The sequence below is a fragment of the Corapipo altera genome, unplaced genomic scaffold, assembly GCF_003945725.1.
Source record: "Corapipo altera isolate COAL_440 unplaced genomic scaffold, ASM394572v1 58, whole genome shotgun sequence".
NCBI lineage: Eukaryota > Metazoa > Chordata > Aves > Passeriformes > Pipridae > Corapipo > Corapipo altera.
Window position 1 is genome coordinate 27,715 of NW_020884898.1, and position 17,113 is coordinate 44,827.

Consider the following 17,113-nt stretch of genomic DNA (forward strand, 5'->3'; position numbering starts at 1 on the left):
ATAGACTGAGTATGGATTTTTCTCTTGTTTTTCACTCACTATTTTCCTTTCTTTTTTTTTTAAAGCATCAGATACAAACTAAATAAAACACAGAATATGCACCACTTGCAAGTACAACATTAGGATATTTAAATCACGGGCAAACAAGTTTAAACAATGCCAGTCAGAATTTGTCAAAGTTTTTAACTTAAAAAATACTTTCAGGTTTTAAATTTCTATTTCGCATGTGTCTGAAAGCATGTTTGTTTTTCTATACAATCCACTCAATAGAATACCATATTTTACTGTATCTACACACCCTGTGTTTGTCTAACATGAAAAATAACATTTTCTATTGCTTCCCCTGACTTTCCCTCCTAAAGAACTGAAAGTTAAAGTCCATTTTTTTTGACCCCAGCTTCATTTTGGGATCTTCAGAGTTGTTCTAATCAAAGCAAATGCAAAAAAAGAAAAATCTATAGAGTAGTCTCTCTTTTTCAGACCTAAATGGGCAGTAAAAATAGCCCCAGCTCTATAGCAGCTCTGTCCACCAATGTTTGCTTGAACATAGAGAGGCAGAGAGAAAACAAGTCTCTACTCTCTCAGAAACAATAAAAAGAGGAACTGAACATGGCTGTGCAGTAGGTTATCATGAATTTCCCATCCTCCCTCGTCAATTGTCCCACACTGGTGCAAGAAAAAGGAGGATGTTGAGAAGCTAACTCCACACAGTGGAATCTTCCTGGTGTCAAGCAGGAAGTTCTATGTTCACCAGTTACATAGAACTAATCACTTGAGTTTTTTTGGTTTAGGTCTTTTTATTTGGTTTTGGTTTTTGTTCTAGTGTTAAGGTGCTGATCAGAGATAGTAGTCATTTCATAAGGTTCTGATCAGAGATAAGTGTCACTTCAATGAGGCTTCAAACTTTGACATTTCAAAGACTTTTGATCCACAAAAATGGCAGTGAATACCTTTACTTCAACAAGAAATTAGCATTTGGGGTTATCTTGAAGGAAATACACAGCACTCTGTTAGCTTATGCCCTTAATCTCTAGACAGTTAAGAAAGCAAAGAATGGTTTGTTGAAAAATGTCAGAAGAACTTTTTCTTCACTGGAGTTTCTTAAAAAGCACTTTGTAGATTCAGAAGACCACTATGTGCCTTCAAGAAGCAAGCAAAAATTTCACTGAATCAGTAAAAGATACCAATGCTCTTTTAGAGCATGGCACTTCTAATTCAAAACTCATTTGCTTACAAAACCAGATCTTCTAAGGAATATCCCACTGAGATCAGATTCGCACCAGAGAAAATCTTGGCCAGCAGATCTCTGCTATTCCATGTGGTTTTCATCTTCTGAGTCAGCAACATGTTCAAATAACTTATATTATGCAACATTTGTACAAAAGCCTAATGTCCACCCAGGGGTGGTAAAATCTGAGGCCAAGAACAGCGATTCCGTTTCAAGACACACAGTTACGAATCTAAAACATGGTGGGATATTTACTGACAGAATTGAGTTAGGAGGTCCTAACTGCCATGTAATGCCAATGTCAAAGATTAGAGGTTAGTCACTTACAGCAATTTTGAGAATGATTAACAGTACACAGTAACATGTCACAGTAAGGAGAACACACCAGATGAAAAAGGATCAAGTAAGTGAGTAGAATTCCCCTGCAATAGACAGAAATGGTGATGAATTCATTAACTGCTTTTTAAGTCTTGTACTTTTAACATGATGCTAACTTGTTAAGAGTGGGCTACTTCCTATTTTTTTCTTATCGTACATTAGCAATTGCCATTCAAATTATTATCCTAAATTAACAGTTTTTCTTCTATACACTGACTAGAAATATATATGGATCTAATCTCTCTTGGAATTACAGATATACACACCATGGTCACGTGGAAAACTGTTAACCTCATCTATACAAAATCACAAGCAGTTTGGTCCAGTAAAGGTAAACAAAATAAGAGAACCACTTAAGTGACTTTTTTTTCTTAATTAAATTTATTACTCTGATTGCTAAATAGGTATAAACCCATACTTTGACATGATTTCTGTGTTTTTAAACTAGCTACTCCTGAGGGTCAGTGAATCTTTAGAGCTGAAATACAGGGAGATAATCAAACAAAATGAATGATACAACTCTTATAACCAAGTCATTTTATGCAGACAAAAGGGAAGTACAGAGACAGCACTTTTGTACAGTCTGACAATATTTCAACAAAATGAAGGGTACATTAAAAGTATTTTCTGAGAGGAATTATTTGACCAAATTAAACAACACTTAACTAAAAACAGCATACCATGACTTGACACAAAGACACGACAAAAACAACTGTCTTAGACTATAGTAGCAAACATACAGAATGTATTCTAAACATAACAAGACACCAGCAGCACACTGGGCTAACTGAAAAACGTTCCATACTGTGTTAAAGAATTTGTTCAAACTTTGAGTCAATGAATGTCCAACAAGAAAATTCAGCTACTGAGGAGAAAACCCAAAGCTGATGAAGCATTGTGGTGGATACCATATGCCTTGAATTTCCAGGTGGATTAGTACAGGATATAGGCTTCTTCTAAGTGTTCTTCCTTCCCACTGCACAATGGGTGCTGTAACTTTGGTGATGACACAGCACATAAAGAAGATAAGTTCCCTGGTAAAATTCGTGCTAAAATCATTATGTGCACAAAATACTTTAGAGGCTCCTCCAGCTCATTTCCTTGATTGCTTACAGGAGGAAAATATTTGCTTCTTTCTTGAATTGAAAGAGCAAAATTTAAGCCTGAGCCAACTTTTACTTCTACTGAAAAAAAGTCCAATCAAATTACATTTTTGGAAATTTCCTAATAAACATTAACATTGTTTTCTTCAAAAGTGTTTGAAATTCTGGCTGGTGAGAAAGATCTCAATTTGTTCAGGAGAAATTTTTGAAGGTTGAAAACGTTTAGTCCAAAACTTTTGAGAGTTAAGAAAAAGGTCATATTGGTAACATGGGATTTTTTTTTGACATAATGTATGTTTGACATGCAGTCTAATGGCATCAATGGGAGTTCTATTACGAACACCAAAGATTCAAGTCTAAATTAGACAGCACCTAGACAAACATTAGGCAGGGAAAAAAATGTTCTGAATAATGAAAAAAATGCATGGTTTTACATGGTTTAACAAAGGCATGGTTTTAGAAAACACTGCTGAGTCAAATGGAGCTTCACACAATGTAAATGAAGGTAAAAAAAAATTATTCTGTCATAAAAGGAAGAATACAAAGAGAACACCAAAATGACAAAGCAGGGAAAACATCTGTATTAACAATTTAAATAATTGCAAAGATGAATTTTATTAATCTGCCAAGAGTTGCCTAAAATGCACGAGTACACTTTAATGAGAAGCTCCCCAGCACTATGACTTCTCTTGAAACTGCTACTTGATGAGCCTTCGTGAGCTCTCCACCTACTGTAACACCCATTAAATAATTGCAGCACACCAAATATGTTACAGTAGATGAGATCTTATTTTACTTACAACAGAAAATTAATGAAAGCTGTATTATACCAAGATCGGAAAAGTTGTTTCAGTGATAACATCAGATACAGGAAATAAAAATCAAACACCATTAAGACAAGGCATCATTCCCTTATCACAGCACAACAAAAGAATTCTTTTACTTTTATTCAGCCAACTTTAAAAAAAAAATTCCTATGATTTAACAAAGTTTCTTTCAACTGGTTAAGGTACAACTGAAGGTAGAGTCAAGGCAATTGGTTTAAGAACAAAGGATGTACTGTGAAATAGCAAGATTTTTACTTCAGCATGTAGATTTCTGATTAAATTTTCACTCAAGATAAAGACTTTCAAAGCATCAAATGAATAAGTGAGAAAACTTACTTCACATTCAGAACTATTGTTCCCAACATTTTTGTTTCCACTTTAAAACTTATTTTAGGCACAGCAGAGAGCTACGCTGACTTAAATCAAGAGAGTAATAAAAAAAAAGGTTTTTCTCTTATGTTACCTGTCACTAGCACAGTTACTTGTTGCTGTCCAGTCATGTTGAGGGTTGACTAGGATGCCCCAAGAGAGAAACACAGAGGTTGGGGTGAGAGTGCCAACTACCAGCTGCAGAGGCTTTTGTGTCTTGGTCCGACCTACATACGAAATATATAAAATTAGCTTCTCTCTCCTGCAGTTGGATAGTAAAGTAAATGAAGGCCTATTTCACTTCTAAGCTTGAAGGGAAAGGTGCAACAGTTCTTTTTTTTTTTCACAGCCACCATTTCTAATGTGTGATTTACAAAAGGGGCAGAGACAGTGTCTGATCTCTTTTTTCAGCCTAATATTCCCGTTAAATCTAGTTTTTGAAAACGAACAATTGGTGATTTGGGTATACTTAGTACAAGAATAAGCTATACGTAGATTAAATTCAAGGCTCTGGTTGTCTTGGTCCATATCACAGAAGGTATGACACAGAGTTCAGGATATCAGGAAGTCTCTCTTTGGATGTGACAGAAATAGTAACTTCTGAGCAGATTTCTTACTAACACTGCAAATAGGTCCATAGATAATCGATACTTTCCGCAGTGTTTTTCATCAAGAGTAATATAAAACCTACAAAAGTTCTTCTGCCTTTTACTGTAGGTAAAATCAGAGTCAGCATCTGCATCTGGGGAATTTTTCTGTTTTAACTATCTACTATATTGAAAATGTACAGCTTTTTTATGATCCTTCACTTTAGTTTTGCTCTGAATTAAGGAGCAAAACTCTTGTGTAGAGGACGAACTTTATTTAAAGGAAGTTTAAAAGCTAAAAGGTGGAAATGAACAAATGATCTAGAGAAACTATTCTGAATCTGTGGTTTATAGACTGTTATAAACCTAAGGAGAACCTCTGGTGCTTGGAAGATGATTAATTAAGGGAAATTGATATATTATTTGCATCACATTACGTACTTCAAAAATCTAAAGGATCTGAACCTCCTCAAAATGTACAGGTGACAACACATTCCCTGAAAGTTTGTAAGCCACTGATCTAATGGTGCTATTTCTCACTGTTGTGAAACAGATCCAATTAACTTTCTTCTCATGCCTTTTGAATCCTGTTATGAGGGTAGACTGTAGATATAAAAATTAATTATGACCAAATAGTGCATTGGGCATTTTTTTGTTTTTGTGGTTTTTGATATATATATATGTATATGTATGTTGCATCTGAAAGGTAAATCACTTTCCAAAATCTTTCCAGACAAACTGTTTTAGGTCTGCACAAAACCAAGTTGAAATTAATCCCAAGCAGTTAGCAGGAACTAGAAAAACAATCATATAAAGATCTGAGAATATGGGTTGGAAGTGACCTTTAAAGGCCCTTTTGAAAAGGTCCTTTTAAAAGTCCAAGCCACCTGCAATGAGCAGGGACATCTACAACTGGATCAAATTTCTCACAGCCTGACCTTGAGTGTTTCCAGGGATGGGGCATCAGTTTATTTTTTGCAACAGTCCAGTGATCCTGAGAGTCATCTCCATATTAAAGTTACATAAAAGATTCTGTCTTCTTTCAAATACTTCAAGAAAAAGATGCAGTAATTCTAAATTACCTGAACAAGATTTCTTGTTTGAAACACGTGCTGGTCTTACTGAAACCAAATACCGTGGTTCTGCATCTGTAAATGAAGACAAATGCAATTAGTACAGATGTACTATTTATTTGGAACAGGGATTAATATATTAACCTATAATTAACAAGAAAAAGTCAAATATTCAGTGAATGCTTGACACATTATCCAATCTTTGTGATCTTTAGGCATGTTTTCATTAAGATCTATGGAGTTTAAAATAATAAATGATTTGATTAAAACAATTTTGAGATGGTGAATTTAATTTGGGAAATTCCACTTCAGAAATAAGATTTTCCCTTAAAATCAGATGTCAGAGATTTCTGCCCTTCTTAACTACTTAAAGCCAAGCTCTATTCTCATCGAACTGCAACATGAAAGAAGTCCTTATAGGATCTTCCAGTGAGATATCCATGGGCAGAATTTGGCTCACCATATACCAATCAAAATTTTAGTCACTATAGTTTTTATAAAAAAGCATTAATCTATATAAAATTCTTATTCTACTTTAGATACATTTATCTAGATCTGTATCTATAGATGACAGACTGAATTTCCTGAATATTTCAGTGTAACCGACTGCTTGAATTCTACCAATTAAACAGAACCACTAAGAAATCATTCAATTTTCTCTTACACCCAGATTTCTGTAAAGAGAAAGAAAAGCAGTACTGAAAAAACCAGAAGCTTTCTGTGCTACTGAAAAGCCTGTGTGGGTAAAAACACTCTAACTTCACTGATTCTATGCATCTAAATCACTGGAAGCCCATACTATGGGTGAATTTTAATTGTTTAATTACCATTTTTTAGTGGTTTCAACCACACCCAGTAACGAAGATGAGCATTGAAAACAGTTGCTCCAGGCAGTGTGGAGAAAAGAATTAGTCAAAAAAAGCGCATTGCCAAAGTAAAAATACATCTTCATCTACAGAAAAATCTTCTGAAATCTGTGTAATAATACCTTTTGTATTGAGACCTAAAACTTGAAATAAGTGACATTTTAAAATATTTTGATTTCCCTGCACTTTAATCCCAGTTTCCTCCTGTGCATTGATGACCACTTGTGACGCTGTTAAGACTCTCACAAATATTCAACAAAATTAGTTTCAAGTATCACCTTGAGAGCTTGTGAACTACAAAGTCAGTCTTCAAAGCTGTAAAAAATTACAGTTTTTTCAGCAAAATTTCCAAAAATTGTGAAAGAAAGTTATCCAAATGGTTTGGAACAGTTAATTTTGCTCTGCTCCATAACTGGAAAAATTAATTCTGGCTGAAATCTGATATGACCTGTGTAGTAACATTGATATAGATTAACGGCTAAACAAAATGTGGTAATAAACAATGACTGAAAATGTCTTTCTGTACATCTCAAAGATACAAAACCTGGAATTTTTTGGGAATCATTAGTTCTAACAGGTGTTTTTGTTCTGTAACAAAGTGCTCTCTGTGGAAATGTTTTGTGTTATGTGCTGCTCATTAAGTGCTTTTTTTTGGTGGATTTAACAAATGTTGTCTTGATAAAAAATAAAACATATCCCTATTTCATAGACAAATAGCTCTTCTGACTGTAATACCATCTATAAAAGGAAGTGTTTAGGAAAATGGACTAAGACTAGATGTTGAGAGAGTGCTGCTGTAGAACAGGTAGGTTTCAAAAGTACCACTTGTCCAGTTTAGAACCACTGAATTTAAGACAATATTGTGATCATAATAACTGAAATCAGAATTTGAAATTATTAAACGAGTACATTCAATAACTGGGATGCAACACTAAATTTCTCTTCTGATCTTAACTAAAAGCATATCTTAATTTAGAAATATGATTCAGTGATTCCTGAGTAGAACCACACACATTGCCAGATAGATGCTAAGAGTACAGCAACTATAGTTTAAGTTAAATTCATTGGTCTGATGCACAGTATTAAACCATTATGCATGGACTGGAGAACACGTGCCTTGAAGTGCTTTTATTCTAGGCAAATATATGTTCTATATCCAAGACATCTGAAATCAAGAAATGTAAACACTTTCTTTAACATCATGTAATGAGCCCTGATTCAGGTTTAGCAATGGGAGTTCTTTCTTAGTCTTCCACTGTAATTTAACATTTCTTTTAATAACTTCAGAGGTTTCACACTGATTCAGTCCTCTTGCTGAGAAATATATGTGTCAGTTGTCATCACAACCTGGAAATCATCTGATGCTACTATGACTCAATTAATTTTCAGGGCCTTAAAACATTGCCTCACCCATATATTAAACTCTATCAAGCTGCAAGAACTATTTTATAATAATTTGTGTTCTTTTATGATGTCTATATACACATAATCCACTCTACAGATTCATGTCTATAAGAAGGAAGAATCTTGGGGAGAAGTGAGCAAGACATGAAAAGAAAAAGAAAATGCTGTGAAATACCAAAACCTAAATAAAACCATAATTTAGTTTGTACTAGTTCATTTTAATGCTTAAGAGATAAATTGCTGAAATAAGAGGTAGGTAGCAAAACGTAGCAAAATATCTGGACACAAATGCACAAATCCAACATCTGCCTCCAGAAATCATTTCAACATTAATCAGTATACAACAGAGACATATATGACACAGATGCAAGATACAGATCTGTCTGTCTCTCATCCAGAGCCTCACAAATGAAGGATCCCTACAGAACAATGAAAACTTTAACAAGTTCAGCTTGAAATACATTTACAAATTTGCTATGAAATCTTAGCGGCTCCTTGATTCCTAACACATTCTTAGGCTGTTACGATAAGACTAACTTAATAAGTTTACTTTTTTGAACCTAGTATTCTCTGGCCCCTTTATTAAAGCTATAATGACAAATATCTTTGGCTAAGAGTTCCTTTTAGATCAGAAATAATATCTAAAAAGTGACCACCTTCAATTCTTCAGCCACAAAGGACTATAGGAAAATGCCTGAATGTACCAGGGAAGTGCTGGCCTAATTCTTAGTGATATAATTCCCCAAACATGGGCTGTTTTGACCATTCAGTTCAGAGGCACCAATACATCAGTAAAACTGCTCTTTCAAGTTTAAACGTCCACAGCAGAACAAAGCAATGCCAGTTTGAAACAAAGCACAGCACTCTGGCAGGCACAAACACCTAACCTAATGATTTCTGAAGCAGAAGGGAAGAATAGTCACACATCAGTATTTGTAAAGCAATAGCATTTGTATCTACAGCATTCAATACACACAGTAGAGACATGCATATATGTTCAGTACATATTCTTACAGCTTTTCCTCTCAGTTCTCAAAAGTATTAGACAGAAACATTCAGTCATCCTGTTTTAGCTTTTAAACATCAAGACTACTACAGCTTGATGAACTATCACCAGTTAGATGAAATAGTTTTCCTAACTCCTTCAGTTTCTCAGGTTTCTTTTCATCCAGACAGTCTAAAAGACACGCACAACACAGGTACGCCCACAATTTCCCACAGAAGAAATATTTCAAAGACTGCAAAGTTTCACAAAAGCAAACCAGTACCTTGGTGTCATTGTAAAAGAAAAAACTGACTGAGATTCAATTATATTAATGAATAAAATTACTAAAAGAAAAAAGCTTTTATTATCCACCTTAACAGCTTATGAAGACAACCATAATTTCACAAAAATACATACCACTTATGAAATCAGACTTGTATAGGAGAACACTTACTTCCATGTGCCATGAGCTAGGCTATCAAATCAGTGGCAGCAGGCATTTAACATGCACTACAAAATGCTAGCAAATTTTGGTTTTGTTCAAGCATACTATTCAGTTCAGGGTTCTGCCAATACAGAAATGCAGTTGGAAGCAAAACAACATAAGAATGAACTGGCTGATGAACTCAGAATAAATTTTAAAATAAAATGTGACAAACATATCACTAGAATTCATAGGCCAGTGAATTCAGAGATCAAAAAAAAGTATTTTTTACCTTCAGGCTGCAATTCCTTAATTTGCATTTAGGGATTGCTAAAGATTTACTGCAGGATGTTGTTAAAGGCAAAGGCCAAAGGTGGAGAAAGGGGAGGATTGAAAGTATTGCAGTGTATCACGTATGGGAAAAGACAGAGAAGTGGGACAAAGAGGCTGGCATGAATGAACCTGCTCCTAGTCAATCCACTTGTTTAGATGCAGGGGCAGCTGTTGACCTCCTCCAGATCCTCCATTCCACTAGGGTCAACTAACATTAACAATGAGAATCTGTTTTTTTAGGAAGTTGTCAGAAAGCAACATAATGCTGAATTAATTTTCACATGATTTGGCATCTTGGAAAGCATGTAGCTAATACATCTGCACTTTTCTGGTAATTGGTCAGATACAAAAAACTGCACACTAAGATCTTTCAGCTAAGGACTACTCTAATGCAGATCCCTGAATTATATTTTTTAAAATATATTCAAAGGGGTACTAGAATTTTGCCCTATGTACATATAGGCAAAATTCACATGCCACTTATTATGGTTGTTATAAAGCAGAATTACCAGTACATTCTCCTCTTACACTGTAAAATCTTGTTTAAAAAAGCAAAAGCACTGCCCAACCCTAAGTTGATTTTAGAAACTGAAAGGGAAACTGATTTTGCTCACTCTGTTAAGTAATTACTGTTCATTCTTTCAAAATTTCACTGTCTCCACCCAATTTTTGGGTTACTTCAACAGTATCAGTTATCTCTAGAAGACTGGCTTGCAGCCTTCCTAGCCAAGCTAGAACAAACTAACACAAATTTCTCAGGTGACTCTGAGCTTTCTGTTTTCAGTTTCGTAAAACATTCAGTATTAGAGCTGCTGTTAAATAGCCGGTGCTCATGATGCTACATTCAGTCCTTTTTCCTCTTTCCAAAGATCTCAGAGTACTTGAAAAATATTAATCCTCACTACTCCTGCCATATGGTTACACAGGTACTATTATGCCTAATACATACATATATGTATATATATGTGCATATATATATGTGTGTGTATATATATATATATATATATTTCCATACACTACAGAAAATCCTATACATCATTCTTAGTGAACTGATTCAAAAGCTACATGTGGGATAAATCAGATAAGACAGACACAGCTTAAGTGATGGTTATGAAGTCAAACGCTGGACTGACGATAGAATTACAGAGAGATTCCAGGAGTAACAACTCATGAAAAGGAAAGTCAAAGTATCTAATAACTTAATTATTCTGTGTCTAGCATCTTATTTTTTTCATATTTTATTCTGCAGTTTTCAGCCTGGAGCAGACACCTTCAATGGCCTTAACTGACCTCATCAAAAAGATGGCAATTATTACTTCCGTGCTTATGTGTCCTTATTTCTCCTTTGTTTGACCCCAAATCACCAGCATTACAATGATGGGAGTAACCCAGATTCATTTCAGGCTAGAAAAGCTTAGAGAAAGCAACAGGAAAACCCTTAGAGATTAAACAGATTTCTCAAAAGGTCAAATCCTGGTATGTCAATTTCTTAATTATTTATTCTTTCTCCCTGTTCCAGGCAACAGAATATAAGGCTCTTGACATGGTTTAATCTCTTCCATGAAGCAACTCATGGAATTCCATCAGTAACTTCTGACATTGAAGTTACAGGTTATTCTATAACATGTAGAACTGGAGTAGATCCCTACCAGAAAAGACATAATTTTGATACAAATGTTTCTATCAAAGGGAATCAACCACGCAGTTCTCAAGACTGTTTCACTACTTCTTCCATTATTTGTTAAAAACTTGCATATCTCCCTTGTATTCTACTTTGAAACTACAACTTTAGGCAAACCATCCCATTTGATCTGTGATGTGGTCAATATAGTACAGTCTCTTAGTACAACGAAAATCCTCAAAATAAATACCATTAGCAAAGTTTTCCAAACAACAAAAAATATTTTTTCTCCTTGAAGGATCTATTTTCACCTGAAATTCTTCAAGGCAACCTTAAACAAACACAAAGAAACCTGAGCAACAACCCAATAAATCCAAAATTTAGGAAACCCAAAAGTTCATATTACTCTCACTCTTCCTATAATTCATGCGTAGGTCCCATAAAGCATGTAAAGCAAATATGTCTTACCAAGTTCTGTTACATAGTTTTTTCCTTCTGAAGGTAAAGGAATGTACTGATTAGAAAAGAAGTTGCTTCCATAACCCAGGACAAAACCTTCTAGTTTGGTGTTTTGACTTGGTCGGAGATATCTCATGCAAACGGTGTCATCTGTTGCATTGATCTGAACCTTCAGACTCTGCCTTTTCACTGGGGAAAGAGTGAAAAAGAGGAGATCAAAATGTGTTATCTGCAATCATATATTCAGTAATGGAATATGACAATATAACAATATAAGGTTGTTTCATTTGCTAGTAGCAAGCAATCGAACAATTTCTTAAAGGTGAAGTCTCCTAGAAACCCAGTGTATTTAAAAAAGTAAACTATCAGTCATGGAAAATTGTATTTGCTAACATGACTGTTTTCCCACTAGTTTAGCATTATCATTAGCTGTAACATCTACAATTGCAGTAGTAAAAAAGTGCATGAAGTAACTGGTAAAAATGTAAGCATTTTTTCCTTTAAATGAGAGAGTATAGTAGCATCAGCCATCTATAGAACCCATTGGTGAAAAATTACAAGTTTTTCTTTTTTTTTGTTTTGTTTTTAGTAGAGAATACGAAGTTTTAACATTAAGTTAATCAGTTAATCACACTGTAGAATTAGGGTAGAGGATAAATAGTAACTAGATTCAAAAAAAACTGCTACAACTTTTTTTTTTTTTGGTTATGTTGGGCTGGAAATGTCATTTTCTATTTGGAATTACACCAGGACACCTAACTAACATATACGCTTTACTCAAAATTACAAAGACACTTGTTTTAAACATTCAATTTTATTCTTTCCAAGGGAACAGCACACAGCACATAAAGTGCAAAAAATTTGACTTGTAGCAACATGGAATGACTTCACAACAGAATAACTATCTTTTTCAGCTATAAGTTGGTGTTTTGTCTTCTTCTTGGTGTGGTGAGGCACGATTGGCTTTTCTTTCCTCGGTACGTACAATTTTAGTATTCCCTTGTCACTGTTAGGCCTATCATATTTCCAGAACTGTTGAATTGTTGGCTTTTCCCCAAACTTATGACACCAGCACTAGACTAGTACACTTTGGGTTATTATTTCTCTTCTCATTCCCAAAATGTAGATTTTTAATCCCGACAGATTTTCAGGCATCTGTCCAGTCATAAGGGCTGAAATTAACTTATCAGAAAAAACCAGAACTTTGCACACAATCATTTTACTTCAGGAGCTAAATCCTGAAGTAATGTTAGATATGAGATATATGATATATTATGGGATGACAGGGTAGAGCAATCCTAAACTGTTTCTTTCTTTTTCTTTCTCTTTCTTTCTTTCTCCTTCCTTCTTTCTTTCTCTCTTTCTTTCCTTTTCTCCCTCTTTTTTCTTTTTCTTTCTTTCTTTCCTTTCTTTCTTTTCTTTTTCTCTCCTTTCTTTTTTTTCTTTCCCTTCCTCCCTTCCTCCATCTAACTCCCTTCCTTTCTTACTTTTACTCTCTCTCAGTAATTGCAGACTGATATTCAAAGTTTCTCTAAACAAGTATATACATCACCCCATCCCACCATCCTTTAATTTTTAGAGAAATTTTAATGACTAGAGTTGCCAAGAGGCCAAAATCCTCAATTTGTGAAGATGATTTAGTAGGTGATTTGAGCATCTGCAGTTGTCTGCATGCAGAATGTAAAGCCTTAAGCCAAACACTTTATGCCTCTTCCCTTTATAGAAAGAAGCATACAAGTAAAACTGATGGAAAACATGTGCCTCCCTTCCTTTATCTAAAGACTCATCAAATAAAAGCATTCAGCCAGGAAACCATCACAATTTTCCAAAGGCAACTCTGCCAGGTTCCAGAAGACTGCAAGGCCTCTAGAAAACTTGGTTCTGTGACATTTTCAGCTGTACAATACCACCACAGGGAAAAGAGTGGCAGTTGCTTCCTTATCTAAATGACATCCTAACTTGTTTTATTTTCAGTACACAAAACTGCTGCGGGTGTGCAAGTCTGAATATTGACAAAGCTCCAAAAAGCAGCAATGAGGAAGAAAAGCCAACAGACTTCAAACTCCTCTAATGAGCTTCATAAAGACACTTAGTAAGAAGTGGCAACATAGTTTAGGATTATTACCTCTGACTGACAGTAAGCTATATGTGTTTTAATTTATGTAGTCTGCAAAACTCTAACTTTGGAGATCTAAGCATAAAAGAAAGGATGGCCTCCTGGTCTCTACCAAGTATTCATATCTAAGAACAAAGTAAGACTTACAGTACTTGATTAAAATATGGTAATTTGATTACTGTATTAAAGTTCTTAATCAGTCTTGAAATTATATTTAAAAAAAATTAGTAAAGATCTATTTTAATTATAAATTTACAGTAGTTTCAACTCTCTTTTTTTTACACACAGTTATATCTATGTATCTCTCAGTTATACTTTACATCAATTCGAAGACCTAATTCTAATTTAAGATTGAATTCAACTGGGTTTGATTTCAGTTTGATAAATACCATGGTTTATTCATAAACAGTCAATTATAGTGACGAGTGGTCTTGGTTTGATTTAAGCCTTAGAACTCTCAGTGAGGTTTCTAAAACTAGAAAGTCTAAATGGGATCCCAAAACAGCAATAGCTTTGAGATAGGATCCTTTAGATCTTTTCTGTATAGCTAGCATATCAAAACCACCAAGAGAGCTTTTAAACTTGAGCCAGTTCTAGCAGAAAATAAACAGGAATAATGTATTTTGAAAAACAGAGAATAAGGTAGAATAGAATGAAAGGAGATGAACTTAAAATTTAAAAAAAATAAATCTTTGTTCTCACCACCCTGTCTTGACAGGGCAGGTCCTTTTCCCTTAGTTCACTTTTAAGGGCAGGATCCTTTCGGTGATGGCCTGGATAGCAACACACACTGCAGAGTCCCCATAGCAGTTAGGAAAAAATCACTTAATCATAAAATCACATGGATTGGAAAAGACCTTTAAGATTGAGTCCAACCCAAACCTAGCGCTTTCAAGTCCACCACTAAACCAGATCCCCAGGTGCCATATCTATATGCCTTTTAATACCCCCATGGATGGTGACTCAACCCCTTTCCTGGGCAGTCTATTCCAATGACTGGTAACCCTTTTGGTGAAGATATTTTTCCTAACATCCAATTTAAACCTCCCCTGGCACAACTTGAGTCCATTTCACTTTGTCCTATCACTTGTTACTTGGGAGAAGAGACAGACCACTGCCTCACTACATGCTCCTTTCCAGTAATTGCAGAGAGCAAAAAGGTTTGCCCTGAGCCTCCTTTTTTCCAGGCTAAACAATTCCAGTTTCCTTAGCCTCTCCTCATGAAACTTGTGCTCCAGACCCTTCACCAGCTTTGTGGTCTTTCTCTTGACACACTCCAGCATCTCTATGTCTTTCTTGCAGTGAGGGGCTCAAAACTTAACACAGGATTTGAAGTGTAGCCTCACTGGTGCTGAGTACAGGGGAATGATCACTTCATTGGAACTGCTGACCACAAAATTTCTGATCCAAGCCAGGATGTCATTGGCCTTCTTGGCCACCTGGGGACAGCTCATGTCCAGTAGGCTGTTGACCAGCATCCCCAGGTCCTTTTCCACCAGGCAGTTTTGTGTTGCTATGACTCAAGTGCAGGGCACAGCATTTGGCCTTGATGAAGGTAGACAACTTCCACAGCCTTTCCTTCATCCAGGAATTGAGTCACCTTGTCATAAGAGGAGATGAGGTTAATCAAGCAGGACCTGACCTTCGCAAACCCTTGTTGACTGGGCCGAAAACCCTGATTGTCCTGTACATGCTGTGTGATGGCACACAAGATAATCTGCTCCATGACCTTCCCCTGCCCAGCAGGTCAGTCCCGTAGTTCCCCAGATTCTCCTTCCAGCCCTTCTTGTAGATGGGCATCACATTTGCTAACTTCCAGTCAACTGAGATCTCCCCAGTTTGTCAGGATTGCTGGTAAAGGACTGAAAGTGGCTCAGTGAGTACCCCTGCCAGCTCCCTCAGCACCCTTGGATAGATCCCACCCAGCCCCATAGACTTGTGCATGTCTAAGTGGTGTAACATGTCACTAACCATTTCCCCTTGGTTTAGGGGAGCTTCATTATGTTCCCCATTCCTGACTTCCAGCTTAGGGAACTGCATACCCCAAGAACTATGAAAAAGCAAGGCAAAGAAGGCCCTGAGTACTTTAGCCTTTTCCTCAGCCACTGTCACTCTGTTTCCCCCTGCATGCAGTAAAGAATGAAGATAATATTTCTTTTCCTCCTCGGAGATCTAGATACAGAGTCTGCTCCATGCTTTTCTTAACTATCTTCTACCCCTTCTGTAAGCTCCTTGCTTACTATTTCTTCCCTCCTCACAGTAGAAGTCCCCCTAGCAGGGAGGGCCCAGTTGATCTCAGCAAGAGCACTCTTCTCCCCTTCTTCTTGATGGCCTGGCCCAAAGAGCAGTAAAGAGCAAGGCAGACAAAATTTCTTCACTTTTATTTAGCTGCATGTTTTTAAGGGAAAATAACTGTGCTAAAGCAAAAATACAGATACCACACTTCGTATGACTAAACCACATTCCTGTTCATGGGCTGTGTGGATTCCAGAATCAGTGAAAACAAGGGATGAATTTGCAAACGGTAAAACAATAACTGGCCAGTTTCTGGAAGTGTATGAACAGAAGTGAAGCAACCTAGAGCAGGGAGAGCTCAATCCTACATGCTGCACAGACACTGCCAGTCTAGTCAAGAGAGGGCCAGCCAGAAGCAGTACAGATATAAAGGACTTCATATCAATTAACTTGGTAAATGGAGACTGCTCTCAGGAACATATCAGCAAAATAGATTTCACTTGCGTTGATCTCACAGCATTTGGAACAACTAACAGGAAAAGCATTCTCCTTCTGAGTAATATGTCTGTCTTAGCCACCACTCAGATAAACATCTATTAAATATGATTGAATAGACAAAGGAAGTCACAGGAACTTGAAAGTTATGATACTATGATAAGAATGTCTTTGATTTTGAGAAAATAACTTTGTCATATTATGATATCAGAATACCTTTTTTCCCCACATCTTCTTGATGAAAGAGTTGAATGATAAACTAGATACCTTCTAATTCTATTCATTTGTATCAGCTTTTGGCATATGTTATTGAAACTCTGGTCTTAAATACTTGCATTTGTAGCATAATTCTTTTACACTGAGGACACCTCCAAATGGAATATTCTGGGACCTATAGCAACCTCTGTAAAACAGTCTTTCCCTCTGTGTTTGCCAGCAGAAATTCCACACTGATCGGCAAGTGTTCTCTTCAACAAAAGTTAGTTGACTGCCAAAATCAGCAGGAGAAACTGTGCAAAGCATATCTGAAGTAAAAGAACTATGTTAAGTGCATCAAACTGCAGGCAGTGTAGAATCACTCTAAAGAAAGGACTCTTTGCCTGTAACTGTT

At 36.0% G+C, this 17,113-nt stretch overlaps 1 protein-coding gene across 1 annotated transcript in view; it reads right to left on the reverse strand.

The window, feature by feature from the left end:
• The window catches only part of LOC113949785 (target of Nesh-SH3-like), a gene marked incomplete at its 3' end in the record, with an annotated part of 61,595 nt that overhangs the window by 26,568 nt on the left and 17,914 nt on the right, over window positions 1–17,113 (reverse strand). The window contains exons 2-4 of the mRNA XM_027648796.1: window positions 11,667–11,846; window positions 5,575–5,640; window positions 4,000–4,132 (exon numbers count right to left, since the gene is read on the reverse strand). Coding sequence (XP_027504597.1) covers window positions 4,000–4,132; window positions 5,575–5,640; window positions 11,667–11,846 — 379 coding nt within the window. The remainder of the gene's footprint in view (window positions 1–3,999; window positions 4,133–5,574; window positions 5,641–11,666; window positions 11,847–17,113) is intronic.